At 45.6% G+C, this 14,411-nt stretch overlaps 1 protein-coding gene across 2 annotated transcripts in view; it reads right to left on the bottom strand.

The window, feature by feature from the left end:
* Positions 1-630: 630 nt before the first annotated feature.
* si:dkey-220o5.5 (actin filament-associated protein 1-like 2) overlaps positions 631-14,411 on the bottom strand; it is a 117,069-nt gene continuing 103,288 nt past the window's right edge. For both annotated transcript variants that reach the window (XM_029638603.1, XM_065011777.1), the window contains 6 exons: positions 14,275-14,384; positions 13,938-14,058; positions 13,380-13,470; positions 2,639-2,805; positions 1,607-1,717; positions 631-1,438 (listed from right to left, as the gene is read on the bottom strand). In XM_029638603.1, the coding sequence (XP_029494463.1) occupies positions 1,412-1,438; positions 1,607-1,717; positions 2,639-2,805; positions 13,380-13,470; positions 13,938-14,058; positions 14,275-14,384 (627 nt within the window). In that variant the 3' untranslated portion in view covers positions 631-1,411. The remainder of the gene's footprint in view (positions 1,439-1,606; positions 1,718-2,638; positions 2,806-13,379; positions 13,471-13,937; positions 14,059-14,274; positions 14,385-14,411) is intronic.

Below are 14,411 nucleotides of genomic sequence, written 5' to 3'. Positions count from 1 at the left end.
AACGGAAATATGCAAATACATACTATAAAACGCCAACAGGATCTCGCGAATGGCTCTGCTCACCTCCATGCTTGTTCTGCCCTCTATGATTAATTTGCTCCCATTGGAAACGACAATGGGTTAGTTATAAAAAAAAATCTTTGATATAGCTGACCTGACTGAGATTCCCTAATAACACTCCACTTCCATACAGCTATGACTTTCTCATATCAGGTTAGAAGAACTGTTAAATGTTTAGGGTCACTTGTATCGAAATGGCATATTTTTAGGGAGTCCTGACCCATGTTGTTTTTCTTGTCAGTCATTGGCTCGCCTTGACTAGGGGGGAATGTGTACTCCCAAAGGTATATTGCCAGCCTCAGAAGATGATTTCCAGACAAATCACACTTTCTTTTACCTGGCCTTAACACATTGTTAATCAGAATCATAATATACAGTGTTTACAGATGGTTTATACACACTTTTATTTCTCATGACCAGTTTACTATATGAAGTCATCTGATAGTCAACTAACTGTTAACTGTTTTTTTATGATTGCATTCAACATGGAGAAACAAGCAACTACACTTCCACAATGTACATTTATCCAAAACATTTCCCCCCAGAAACACTTTATTGAGCAAACACAGATGTTTTAATTACTGTTTTATTACCACAGTTGTCAGTTTACAGCAAATGGTAGGCCAACCTAACATTTAATACACAAAGTCTTTATTAATAAAAACATGGGAACATTACAATAAATGTCACTGTATCACAACATATTTCAGGAATGTCAAACATCTCAGTGATACTAAGTACAAATATCATGGTAAAAACACTTTATAAAAAGATATCTGCAACTATGTTTAAATTATACCACAGAACTGTATACGGTGAACATGACTTCAATTCATATCCATATATAATGTATTTTTCATGACTTCAACATTGTGTATTTATTGTAACTCAATTAGTGATGAAAACAGTGCAAAGTTAAGTCTGATGAATTGCAATACATACATAGACAAATTAGACAATACAAACTGTTCTTTAAGAAATGAAAGACAGAAAAACAATGAAAGTGTTACACCTCAAACTGAGAGGCATTCCTGAGTTCCTGAATCAGGCTTTACAAGGTTTTCAATTGAATTACCTTCACAGGAATCTCTTATTAATGCAGCTGTTTTAACGGAGAAACAAGCCTGTTTCTAATCTAAGGTCCTGTTGCAAATGGCACCCTATTCCCTATATAGTGCACTACTTTTCACCAGACCCTTATGGGCTAAATAGAGAAAGGGGTGCCATTGGGAAAGCAAGTATAGTGTATTGTATTATCATCAAGATGGATGACATTTCTAATGACAAAAATGTTTGGTAGAAAATAGGAAATGTATACAAGATAATTGTTACCGAAACAGCTAGTAGAGTACTAAGTAGATGGCATTGTCTCCCACTCCTAAAAAATAATGAGAAAAAAAGAACACATCGTACATTTAATTTAACAATTATACTTACTTATATTCCTTAATTTAATTGTCTTGATATGATTATCTCATTGGGGCAGAGTGATGTTCATAATAGATTCCTTTTATCAGATTATCAGACCATTTAGGCCAAAACTTACCTTCTTTCTCTGAAACACCTTGCCATGCTCAATAAATAGGGCAGAAGGGGCTCTTTTCAGTGAGTTTTTAGCGGAGGCAGTCCTTCGCAGTAGTGGAGTAAAAAACCCACCCTGTGGAGACAAGGCCAATAACATGAGCACAGACCTTAGAAAAGACCCATGGTGGCAGGAGCATGGGGGCCACAGTAGTCAACTTCACCACAATATCAAAGTGACCCAGCCAAGAGGATATAAAACACATACTCCAATACAATGACGTACTGGTAAGAAGAGTAGTAGCAGGTGATTCCTTTTTCTTCTTCCTGGAGCTTACCAAGTTCTGATATGCTGATTGGTATTGTTGAGTTGGATTTGTTTACAATGTGTCAAACAACTTTGGTCAGCCAACTTTGGTCACCCTTTCAAGCTCTGTAGGAAAATGATTTATTTGAGGCTAATGATTGCAAAGACCTCATCTTTGAACTGCCCCTATGGTCATTGTATCTAAAGAGGGGGATAGCCTATTTATGTGCACTGTATGATAATTGCTTCTCAACACACAGGCATCTGTACAAACGAGGGGGAAAGGCATTTTACACAGACATTATGTTAATGTCAAGAATGTATAAAGGGAGAAAATGTGTCCAACCTACAACAGGAGAGAAGATTAAACATTTCCTTGAAGTTTTCCCCCTGATTTATTAACGAGTCACCTTAATAATTAGACAAATTCTGTTTGGATACCATGTCACATTATGACCTTATGTATTTTCAGTTTAACACACCAGTGTTGTGTTGAGCATTCTGAACAGCAAGTGGCAGCATTGTGCCACAAAGCTTCTCAGAGAAGGAGTGCTGATCTCAGATTTAAAAAAAAATCAATTTTAGATCAAAATGAATAAGATAACATGGACAGGTGAAAATATGGGACCAGATCCTACATCAGCACTTCTAGTCTGAGACACTTTATGAATATGTGCCCTGGATATTTTCATGGATAAGACCTCTGGATGGCATAACAGGGTTGTGGGTGGCAGCGTAGAGTTGTGTTACCTGTGCCCGTTCTGTACAGAATGCCAGAGACTGTCTGAAGGAGGTACATTTGGCGGTCTTCCCTGCAGTGATGAGGTTCATCTCTGACCCAGCTCTCAGCTGTACCCTTCTCTTCCCAGTCAAGTCCAGTTTCTGAACCCCCCGCTCCACCTCACACGATTTCCTACCTGTTACAGAGCAGTCACTGTCACAAATCTGGATTAAATACCTACGTTAAAGACTATATATATATATATTTACTAACAATGAATGAAGTTAGTTATAGCACCAAATTTTAAGATGGAACTCAACTTTGTCTCAAAGACTCGAATGATGGCAGTTTTGTTGAGAGGAAAACATGATATCATGTGTTTCTAAGAAGCCCTTACAAGGACCTTCTGCCATGAGGCGAGATCCTGCCTGACCAAACCACCAGAAACGACGGCTTCGCATCAGCACTCTCCAAACTCCGAGCACATAGGATCATTTCCCTCCACAACTCCAAGAAGGAATCCAAGCTCACTTCTTAATAGTGAGTAAGGACTGGAGTAACTGTGGCAGTACATTCCCTCTTGGTCTGCACACTCTTTTCAGCAGTGTTCACATGTCCCATATCTTCAGCAGCCTTGTCCTAGATCTGTTTGTGCTACCATGTCAACTCCTTGTGATGTTTGGCCTGAAAGCACAAACAGATCTGGTAACAGGCTATATCTTCAGGCCTCAGCACTTCAATAACCCATAGCCCGGGGGTGTTATATGAATTAGTCCCAGACTTTTCTTCTTTAACTAAACTGCTCAAACTTAACAAAAACAGGGGGTAGACCAGAGTAACCGTGTTCCCACCACTATAATTATAAAGTGCTATGCGTTTGTGTCTGTGTAGTGTTTTACATTGATGCAACAGCACGCAACTGCAACATAAAACTATGGGATGATGGAAAATTCTGTTCAGAGAATCTGTTATAACATATCATTATGTAGACACTTTTATAATGCAAGCCAGATGTAGTGGAATTGTTTCACTTAAAAGTCAAAAACTTTAATGCAGGAGAATGATAATAATATCCAAAGTTACATATTCTTCCCTAATCATATTCTTTGCACAGATTTGGGGAATAACCTCCATACAAACATCTTTAATTTTCTATTTGGCTCCCGTTCAAAATAACAGATGGAGTGGCAAAGAGATTGGACAGAAATTGGTCTTAAAGTACATATTGATGTGAAATCTAGGCAAACCCTCGTCTCTTTGCATTTCGAATGTGGAATACAATATGTGTTCGGTACTAGCTAGTAGCCGGCTACCACCAAGTACTCTACCTTGCACGTTAGAGACTGCTGCCCTATGTACATAGAGTCATTGAACACTTGTTCACTTGAATAATGTTTGCATACTGTTTAACCTCTTGAACCTCTGGGGGCAGTATTTCATTTTTGGATGAAAAACGTTCCCGTTTTAAACAAGATATTTTGTCACGAAAAGATGCTCGACTATGCATATAATTGACAGCTTTGGAAAGAAAACACTCTGACGTTTCCAAAACTGCAAAGATATTGTCTGTGAGTGCCACAGAACTAATGCTACAGGCGAAACCAAGATGAAATTTCATACAGGAAGTGAGCCAGATTTTGGAGGCGCTGTGTTCCAATGTCTCCTTTTATGGCTGTGAATGCGCAAGGAATGAGCCTACACTTTCTGTCGTTTCCCCAAGGTGTTTGCAGCATTGTGACGTATTTGTAGGCATATCATTGGAACATTGACCATAAGAGACTACATTTACCAGGTGTCCGCTCGGTGTCCTCCGTCGAAACTATTGCGTAATCTCCAGGTGCGTGCATTTTTCCATTTTGAACAGAGGAGAAACCAAACTGCAACGAGTGATTTATCATTGAATAGATATGTGAAAAACACCTTGCGGATTGATTCTAAACAACGTTTGCCATGTTTCTTTCGGTATTATGGAGTTAATTTGGAAAAAAGTTCACGTTGTAATGACTGAATTTTCAGGGTTTTTTCTTAGCCAAACGTGATGAACAAAACGGAGTGATTTCTCCTACACAAATCATCTTTTTGGAAAAACTGAACATTTGCTATCTAACTGAGAGTCTCCTCATTGAAAACATCCGAAGTTCTTCAAAGGTAAATGATTTTATTTGAATGCTTTTCTTGTTTTTGTGAAAATGTTGCCTGCTGAATGCTAGGCTTAATGCTATGCTAGCTATCAATACTCTTACACAAATGCTTGTGTAGCTATGGTTGAAAAGCATATTTTGAAAATCTGAGATGACAGTGTTGTTAACAAAAGGCTAAGCTTGTGAGACAATATATTTATTTAATTTAATTTGCGATTTTCATGAATAGTTAACGTTACGTTATGGTAATGAGCTTGAGGCTATAATTACGCTCCCGGATACGGGATTGCTCGTCGCAACAGGTTAACCCACTGTATATGTAAAAACTGTATTCCAGTCAAACCTCAGACCTATACACATTTTCTATTCAGATACCATTCACTCTAGTCCGGAAGCTAATTTCCTGCAATTCTATCCATTTTGACATGGGGTTTTGTACTGTGTATTGAAATCAAATCAAATTGTATTGGTCACATACACATGGTTAGCAGATGTTAATGCGAGTGTAGCAAAATGCTTGTGCTTCTAGTTCCGACTATGCAGTAATATCTAACAAGTAATCTAAAAATTTCACAACAACTACCTTATGCACACAAGTGTAAAGGAATGAATAAGAATATGTACATATAAATATATGGATGAGCGATGGCTGAACGGCATAGGCAAGATGCAGTAGATGGTATAGAGTACAGTTGTCACGACTTCCGCCGAAGTTGGCTCCCCTGCCTGTTCAGGCGGTGCTCGGCGGTCGTCGTCACCGTCCTACTAGCCGCCACCAATCCCTTTTTCGTTTGTCTTATTAGTTTCACCTGTGTTTCTGTTGTTTGGTTTAATGAGCTTCCCTATATTTAGTAGGTAGACCCGCCATTGTTTTGTGCGGGATTGTCTTTATGTTACGTGTGTGCATTTTAGGTAGAGGTGGATTTATTTTCTTAACTTGGCACCCTGTGTTTTTTGGGTTTTCACGTTGTATGTTCGCACCCTGTATTGTTGGGCTTATCATTTTGTGTGCCGAAGTAAAGAGCACTTTTCCCCAGTGGAACTCTCTGCGTCTGATTCCTTCACCCACCTAGTCCCGTGTGATAGAATCCCGCACCGCATATGGAATTAGCAGGAGCAGCCGCACCTCCTCTCCCATCGACGGAGGAAAGGGTCCTCCATCATACCAGTGTTCTCCACAGGATTGGTTCTGCAATGGATCAAATGATGGAGAGGATGGATCGATGGGAGAGGAGTGGCCTTCCCACCTCATCTCCAGCACCCCCTTCTCCAGCACCTCCTGTTCCTGCTACCGCATCCGGATCCGGGGCTCTTCGGTTGGCGCTCTCACGGGAGTATGATGGAACGGCGGCGGGGTGTCAGTGTTTCCTCCTACAACTGGAAATTTACCTGGCGACCATTCGTCCTACTCCCTCCGGAGAGGAGAGCGTGAGCGCCCTCGTCTCCTGTCTGACTGGACGAGCCCTAGAGTGGGCCAACGCAGTGTGGAATGGTCCAGACTCGGCGAGGGATCATTACCCAGAGTTCATTACCCAGAGTGAACGGCTGTTCCACCTGCGTCAGGAGACAAGGAGCGCGCCGGACTTTGCCCTGGAGTTCAGGACCTTGGCCGCAGGAGCAGGGTGGAACGACAGGACCTTGATAGACAATTGATAGACTTGATAGACCAGCCTCAGGGAGGACGTCCGCAGGGAGCTAGCATGTCGGGACACCACCCTCACGCTGAATGAGCTCATCGACATGGCCATCCGTCTCGACAACCTGCTGGCTACCCGCGGGCATTCGGAACAGGTCCTGTCGTTTCCACCTCCCAGCCCTCCTGCTCCTATCCCTATGGAGTTAGGAGGGGCGGCTTCGAGGGGGACCGGAGGAGGAGTGTCCTCCTGCACCAGTTGTGGTCGGCGAGGACACAGGGCCGACCGGTGCTGGAGGAACTCGTCTGGGAGTCGGGAGGGCAGGCGGAGCACTACTCGATCACCCCAGGTGAGTCAGCACCAGACTCACCCAGAGCTTCCTGTCGGTCATATGTATGTGTTAACCTCTTTCCCTGGGTTTTCTCCCTCTCTACAGCATAAGGCGCTAGTCGATTCAGGCGCAGCTGGGAATTTCTTGGATCGGGGGCTCGGGTTAAGGCTAGGGATTCCCCTTGTGTCGTTAGACCTACCTTTCCCTGTGCACTCCTTAGATAGCCGACCATTAGGGTCAGGAGTGGTCAGGGAGGCTCCGGTGCCGCTGGACATGGTAACGCAGGAGAGTCATAAGGAGCAGATTAGTCTGTTCCTTATCGATTCACCTGCGTTTCCAGTGGTGTTGGGAATTACCTGGCTAGCTCAGCACAACCCGGTGATTTCCTGGCGACAGGGGGCTCTTAAGGGGTGGTCAGAGGAGTGTTCAGGCAGGTGTATAGGAGTTGCCATTGGTGCGACTACGGTGGAGAGTCCAGACCAGGTTTCCACCGTGCGCATTCCCTCTGAATATGCTGATTTGGCTATCGCCTTCAGTAAAAAGAGGGCGACCCAATTACCACCCCATCGTCGAGGGGACTGCGCGATAGACGTCCTGGAGAACGCTGCACTTCCTAGGAGTCACGTGTATCCATTGTCCAAGGAGGAGACAGTAGCTATGGAGATATATGTTGCTGAATCGCTGGGACAGGGGTACATTCGGCCCTCTGCATCACCCGTCTCCTCGAGCTTCTTTTTTGTGAAGAAGAAGGAGGGAGGTCTGCGTCCGTGCATTGATTATCGAGGTCTAAATTCCATCATAGTGGGGTTTAGTTACCCACTACCTCTCATCGCTACGGCGGTGGAATCATTTCACGGGGCGCGCTTCTTTACAAAACTGGACCTGAGGTGTGCGTATAATCTGGTGCGTATCCGGGGAGGAGATGAGTGGAAAACCGCATTTAGTTCTACAGCTGGCCATTATGAGTACCGCGTCATGCCATATGGGTTGAAAAATGCTCCAGCCGTCTTCCAATCCTTCGTAGAGATTCTCCGAGACCTGCTCGGGCAGGGAGTGGTAGTGTACATCGATGACATCTTGATCTATTCTGCCACACGCGTGGTGGCGCATGTGTCTCTGGTGCGTAAGGTATTCGGGCGACTGTTGTAGCATGACCTGTATTGCAAGGAGAAGAAATGTGTGTTCTTCAAACAGGCCGTCTCCTTCCTGGATTATCGTATTTACACCTCCGGGGTGGTGATGGAGGGTGACCGCGTTACAGCCGTGCGTAATTGGCCGACTACGACCACGGTGAAAGAGGTGCAGCGGTTTTTAGGGTTTGCCAATTACTACCGGAGGTTTATCCGGGATTTTGGTCAGGTGGCTGCTCCCATTACCTCACTGCTGAAGGGAGGACTGGTGCGCTTGCGTTGGTCAGCAGAGGCGGGCAGAGCTTTCAGTTGTCTGAAGGAGCTGTTCACCAATGCGCCCGTGTTGGCACATCCGGACCCCTCTTTAGCGTTCATAGTGGAGGTGGACGCGTCCGAGGCGGGGGTCGGGGCCGTGCTGTCCCAGGGCTCGGGCGTGCCACCCAAGCTCCACCAGTGCCTTCTTTTCGAGGAAGCTCGATCCGGCGGAGCGGAACTATGACGTGGGGGACCGGGAGTTGTTAGCTGTAGTCAAGGCTCTGAAGGTGTGGAGACATTGGCTTGAGGGGGCGAAACACCCTTTTCTCATCTGGACTGACCATCGTAATCTCGAATATATCCGGGGAGCGAGGAGACTAAATCCGCGTCAAGCTAGATGGGCCATGTTTTTCACCCGGTTTCGGTTCACCATCTCGTACCGGCCAGGCTCCCAAAACACCAAGGAGCCCGAGGAGCCTGCTCAGAGCAAGGTCGAGAAAATTATCCGGGCAAGTGCCGAGAGGGAAGTTACAGCCCCTCCCTGTTCCACAACGGCCGTGGACACACTTATTGGTGGACTTTCTTACCGACCTTCCCCCGTCCCAGGGAAGTACTACGATCCTGGTCGTTGTCTATCGGTTTTCTAAGTCCTGCCGTCTCATCCCGTTGCCCGGTCTCCCTACGGCCCTGCAGACTGCAGAGGCGGCCTTGTTTACCCATGTCTTCCGGCACTATGGGGTGCCTGAGGACATCGTTTCTGATCGGGCCCCCAATTCACATCCAGAGTTTGGAGGGTGTTTATGGAGAGACTGGGGGTCTCGGTCAGCTTGACCTCGGGTTTCCACCCTGAGAGTAATGGGCAGGTGGAGCGCGTAAACCAGGATGTGGGCAGGTTTCTGTGGTCATATATTGCCGGGACCGGTCTTGTGAGTGGGCGAGGTATGTTCCTTGGGCTGAGCTCGCTCAGAACTCCCTCCGCCACTCCTCAACGAACATGTCCCATTTTGAGTGTGTGTTGGGTTACCAGTAGGTCCTGGCCCCATGGCATCAGAGCCAGACAGAGGCTCCTGCGGTAGAGGAATGGGTACAGCGCTCAAAGGATACCTGGAAAGCCGTCCAGGAATCGCTAAGGTTAGCGGGTTAACGGCAGAAGAGGAGCGCTGACCAGCACTGCAGTGAGGCCCCCATGTTTGCACCGGGGGACAGGGTCTGGCTCTTGACCCGCAACCTGCACCTCCGCCCGCCCTGTCGGAACCTGGGGCCGCAGTGTGTGGGGCCGTTTAAAGTCCCGAGGAGAATAAACGAGGTGTGTTACAACTTCCTAGGTATTACCGTATTAACCCCTCGTTTCATGTGTCTCTCCTCAGGCCGGTGGTGGCTGGTCCCCAGCAGGAAGGTGAGGTGCCTGAGGTCCCTCCGCCCCCTCTGGACATCGAGGTGTCCCCGGCGTACACAGTATGTGGCATTCTGGACTCGAGACGCCGGGTGAGGGGCCTACAGTACCTCGTGGACTGGGAAGGGTACGGTCCGGAGGAGAGATGCTGGGTTCCGGTGGGGGACATTTTGGATCCTTCTCTCCTGAGAGACTTCCACCGCCTCCACCTGGATCGCCCTGTGCCTCGCCCCCCGGGTCGCCCTCGAGGCCGGTGGCGGCGCGCTGCAGGAGCCGCGCGTCAGGAGGGGGGTACTGTCACGACTTCCGCCGAAGTTGGCTCCCCTGCCTGTTCGGGCGGTGCTCGGCGGTCGTCGTCACCGTCCTATTGTCTTTATGTTACATGTGTGCATTTAAGGTACAGGTGGATGTATTTTCTTAAGTTGGCACACTGTGTTTTTTGGGTTGTCACGTTGTATGTCCGCACCCTGTATTGTTGGGCTTATCATTTTGTGTGCCGAAGTAAAGAGCACTTTTCCCCAGTGGAACTCTCTGCGTCTGATTCCTTCACCCACCTAGTCCCGCGTGACAACAGTATATACATATGAGATGAGTAATGTAGGGTATGTAAAACTGTATAAAAAGACACCTGTCCACAGAAGCAATCAATCAATCAGATTCCAAACTCTCCACCATGGCCAAGACCAAGGACCTCTCCAAGGATGTCAGGGACAAGATTGTAGACCTACACAAGGCTGGAATGGGCTACAAGACCATCGCCAAGCAGCTTAGTGAGAAGGTGACAACAGTTGGTGCGATTATTCGCAAATGGAAGAAACACAAAACAACTGTCAATCTCCCCGGCCTGGGGCTCCATGCAAGATCTCACCTAGGGGAGTTGCAATGATCATGAGAACGGTGAGGAATCAGCCCAGATCTTGTCAATGATCTCAAGGCAGCTGGGACCATAGTCACCAAGAAAACAATTGGTAACGCACTACGCCGTGAAGGACTGAAATCCTGCAGCGCCCGCAAGGTCCCCCTGCTCAAGAAAGCACATATACATGCCCGTTTGAAGTTTGCCAATGAACATCTGAATGATTCAGAGGACAACTGGGTGAAAGTGTTGTGGTCAGATGAGACCAAAATGGAGCTCTTTGGCATCAACTCAACTCGCCGTGTTTGGAGGAGGTGGAATACTGCCTATGACCCCAAGAACACCATCCCCACCGTCAAACATGGAGGTGGAAACATTATGCTTTGGGGGTGTTTTTCTGCTAAGGGGACAGGACAACTTCACCGCATCAAAGGGACGATGGACGGGGCCATGTACCATCAAATCTTGGGTGAGAACCTCCTTCCCTCAACCAGGGCATTGAAAATGGGTCGTAGATGGGTATTTCAGCATGACAATGACCCAAAACACACGGCCAAGGCAACAAACGAGTGGCTCAAGAAGAAGCACATTAAGGTCCTGGAGTGGCATAGCCAGTCTCCAGACCTTAATCCCATAGAAAATCTGTGGAGGGAACTGAAGGTTCGAGTTGCCAAACGTCAGCCTCGAAACCTTAATGACTTGGAGAAGATCTGCAAAGAGGAGTGGGACAAAATCCCTCCTGAGATGTGTGCAAACCTGGTGGCCAACTACAAGAAACGTCTGACCTCTGTGATTGCCAACAATGGTTTTGCCACCAAGTACTAAGTCATGTTTTGCAGAGGGGTCAAATACTTATTTCCCTCATTAAAATGCAAATCAATTTATAACATTTTTGGATTTTTTTGTTGTTATTCTGTCTCTCACTGTTCAAATAAACCTACCATTACAATTATAGACTGATCATTTCTTCGTCAGTGGGCAAACGTACAAAATCAGCAGGGGATCAAATACTTTTTTCCCTCACTGTATGATCCTTGACTAGTCTCTCAAAGCACTTCATGATGACAGAAGTGAGTGCTACGGGGCGATAGTCGTTTAGCTCAGTTACCTTAGCTTTCTTGGGAACAGGAACAATGGTGGCCCTTCTGAAGCATGTGGGAACAGCAGACTGGGATAGGGATTGATTGAATATGTCCCTAACACACCGGCCAGCTGGTCTGCGCATGCTCTGAGGACGCAGCTAGGGATGCCGTCTGGGCCGGCAGCCTTGCGAGGGTTAACACGTTTAAATGTTTTATTCAAATACTGTATTCTCGACATTGCTCATTCTAATATTTCTGCATTACATTTTAGTTACTGTTTATACACACCAAATATAATTTATTACTGGACACAGCTCAATCTATTATATCTACTACTGTACATATCATTCTTAGTATATCTTGTCTAAATTCATCCGGTGTATATACATATAGATTGCATTTGGATTTCTGTTTACATTTACATTTCTTGATTTCTTGTTGTGTTTTTTAAATTGTATTTTATTATTTGTGTACTTTTACTACATTGTTAGGAGCTAAGAATGTCACTGCATCTGCTATAACATCTGCTGAACTGTGTGTGTCACCAATAAATGTTTATTTGATTTGACTATAGTCTAGTGCAGGGATGGGCAACTGGTGGCCCGCCCACCTTTTGAAGGCCCTCATGCGAGGTCTCAACTAACCCTTGCAAGTTAGAATAGTAGAATACACAAGGTGCAATTTCAAAATTTGGTTGTGTATCATCAGTTTTTCTCTTGTTATGTCAGTCACTGATAGTCAGTCAATTAGCCCATGTCGGCGGCAGGGTAGCCTAGTGGTTAGAGCGTTGGACTAGTAACCGAAAGGTTGCAAGTTCGAATCCCCGAGCTGACAAGGTACAAATCTGTCGTTCTGCCCCTGAACAGGCAGTTAACCCACTGTTCCTAGGCCGTCATTGAAAATAAGAATTTGTTCTTAACTGACTTGCCTAGTAAAATAAAGGTAAAATAAATAAATGTCAGCAAACATTTTTTAGATTGCTAAATTAGTTTAGTGGCCAGCCACTGCAGCCCTTCATGATGAGTTCAGTTTTTTTGTGGCCCCTGTCCCATCAAAGTTGCCTATCCCTGGTCTAGTGCCTGATAAATTGCAGGATATGTCCAACTGGCCAAATGCAACATCGAGAGCATTCTGACTGGTACGGCAATTGCTCTGCCTCTGACCGCGGGGCACTGCAGAGGGTAGTGCATCACTGGGGCTAAGCTGACCGCCATCCAGGACCTCTCCACCAGGCGGTGTAAGAGGAAGGCCCTAAAAATTGTCGAAGGCCCCAGCCACCCAGTCATAGACTGTTTCTCTCTGCTACCGGATGGCATACCGGAGTGCCAAGTCTAGGACAAAAAGGCTTCTCAACAGTTTTTACCCCCAAGCCATAAGACTCCTGAACAGGTAAACCCTGACTATTTGCATTGTGTCCCCCCCAACCCTTCTTTTTACTCTGCTGCTACTCTCTGTTTATCATATATGCATAGTCACTTTAACTATACATTCATGTACATACTACCTCAATTGGGCCGACCAACCAGTGCTCCAGCACATTGGCTAACCGGGCTATGCATTGTGTCCCACCCACCACCCGCCAACCCCTCTTTTACGCTACTGCTACTCTCTGTTCATCATATATGCATAGTCACTTTAACCATATCTACATGTACATACTACCTCAATCAGCCTGACTAACTGGGGTCTGTGTGTAGCCTCGCTACTTTTATAGCCTCGCTACTGTATATAGCCTGTCTTTTTACTGCTATTTTATTTATTTACTTACCTATTGTTCACCTAATACCTTTTTTGCACTATTGGTTAGAGCCTGTAAGTAAGCATTTCACTCTAAGGTCTACCTGTTGTATTCAGCGCACGTGACAAATAAACTTTGATTTGATTTGGTATGTCTGTGGTGTCTCCTACAGAGGAACACCTGAAGGGGTGAACATTGAATCCGACTTACTGTGATTGTTAAAGATATCAGTGTTGCTGTAGTTGACTGAATCCTTCGATGACACTGAGTCTCCCCTGGCGACGTTATGGGAATTCTGGAACTGATGAGAGCAAAACAAAGGAAATCCGTTGAAATATCAACAGCTAACAGTAGGTCCATCAAAGTCACACTGGCTTCTTTTGACTGTTGTCAACTGTACAGTTTACTACAAACAGAAATGTACGCCTATGACCATTACCTGACCGTGTCCTTATTCAAGTCTGAAGGTACAAATTCTCTCTTGACCCTGGACACACAATGTATTAGGCTGGAATTCAAACCAACAAAGAATAACGAACTGTGCACTACAATAGACTTCAAAGGCAATTTCCCAGACATTTGTGGAGATCGCTTTCATAAAATCAAGATTCAAGCATAAAGCACCTTTAAAAGTTAATTAACCTGCATTGGTTTGAATCCCAATCAAACAGAACCCAGGTGAAGAGAACGGTAGCAAAGGAGTTAAGTCAGAACAAAAAAATGTCCCTATACAACATATTACCCCCCCACCCCGAGAATGGGCCGTACCATGTGCTCCAGTATGGCCGTGTTGGAGTAGATGGGTTGTGAGCGGCCGCTTCCACTGTGCTGGTGAAAGGGGTCATCTATGTACATGTTTGAGGTTGGGAACCTTTGCTCCTTCAAACCACTGATGGTTGGGGGAAAAAAATGTAAAAACATTGTTCTAGGTCCGTATGTATCAAGTGTCTCAGAATAGGAGTGTTGATTTAGGATCAGTTTAGCTTTTTAGATCACAATTAATAAGATTAAATGGACCGGGGAGAGCTGATCCTAGATCAGCACTCCTACTCTGTTTTGTAGATCCAAACCAAGGGATCTAGTGATCATCAAAAACATTTATTACCTGAGGGCTCCAGCAGGCTTTGAGTCATATAGAGAGTCAGCCTGATCCTGGCTTACACTCCCGTCCTGTAGGAGCTGCAACCACTGCTCTTTCTCATCTGCACAGCTGGCCTGGACAGAGACATGGACGAACACAGA

The sequence above is a fragment of the Oncorhynchus nerka genome, linkage group LG27 (genome assembly GCF_034236695.1).
Source record: "Oncorhynchus nerka isolate Pitt River linkage group LG27, Oner_Uvic_2.0, whole genome shotgun sequence".
NCBI lineage: Eukaryota > Metazoa > Chordata > Actinopteri > Salmoniformes > Salmonidae > Oncorhynchus > Oncorhynchus nerka.
The sequence above is the reverse complement of the archived record's forward strand: the minus strand, read 5'-3'. Positions and strand labels throughout refer to the sequence as shown.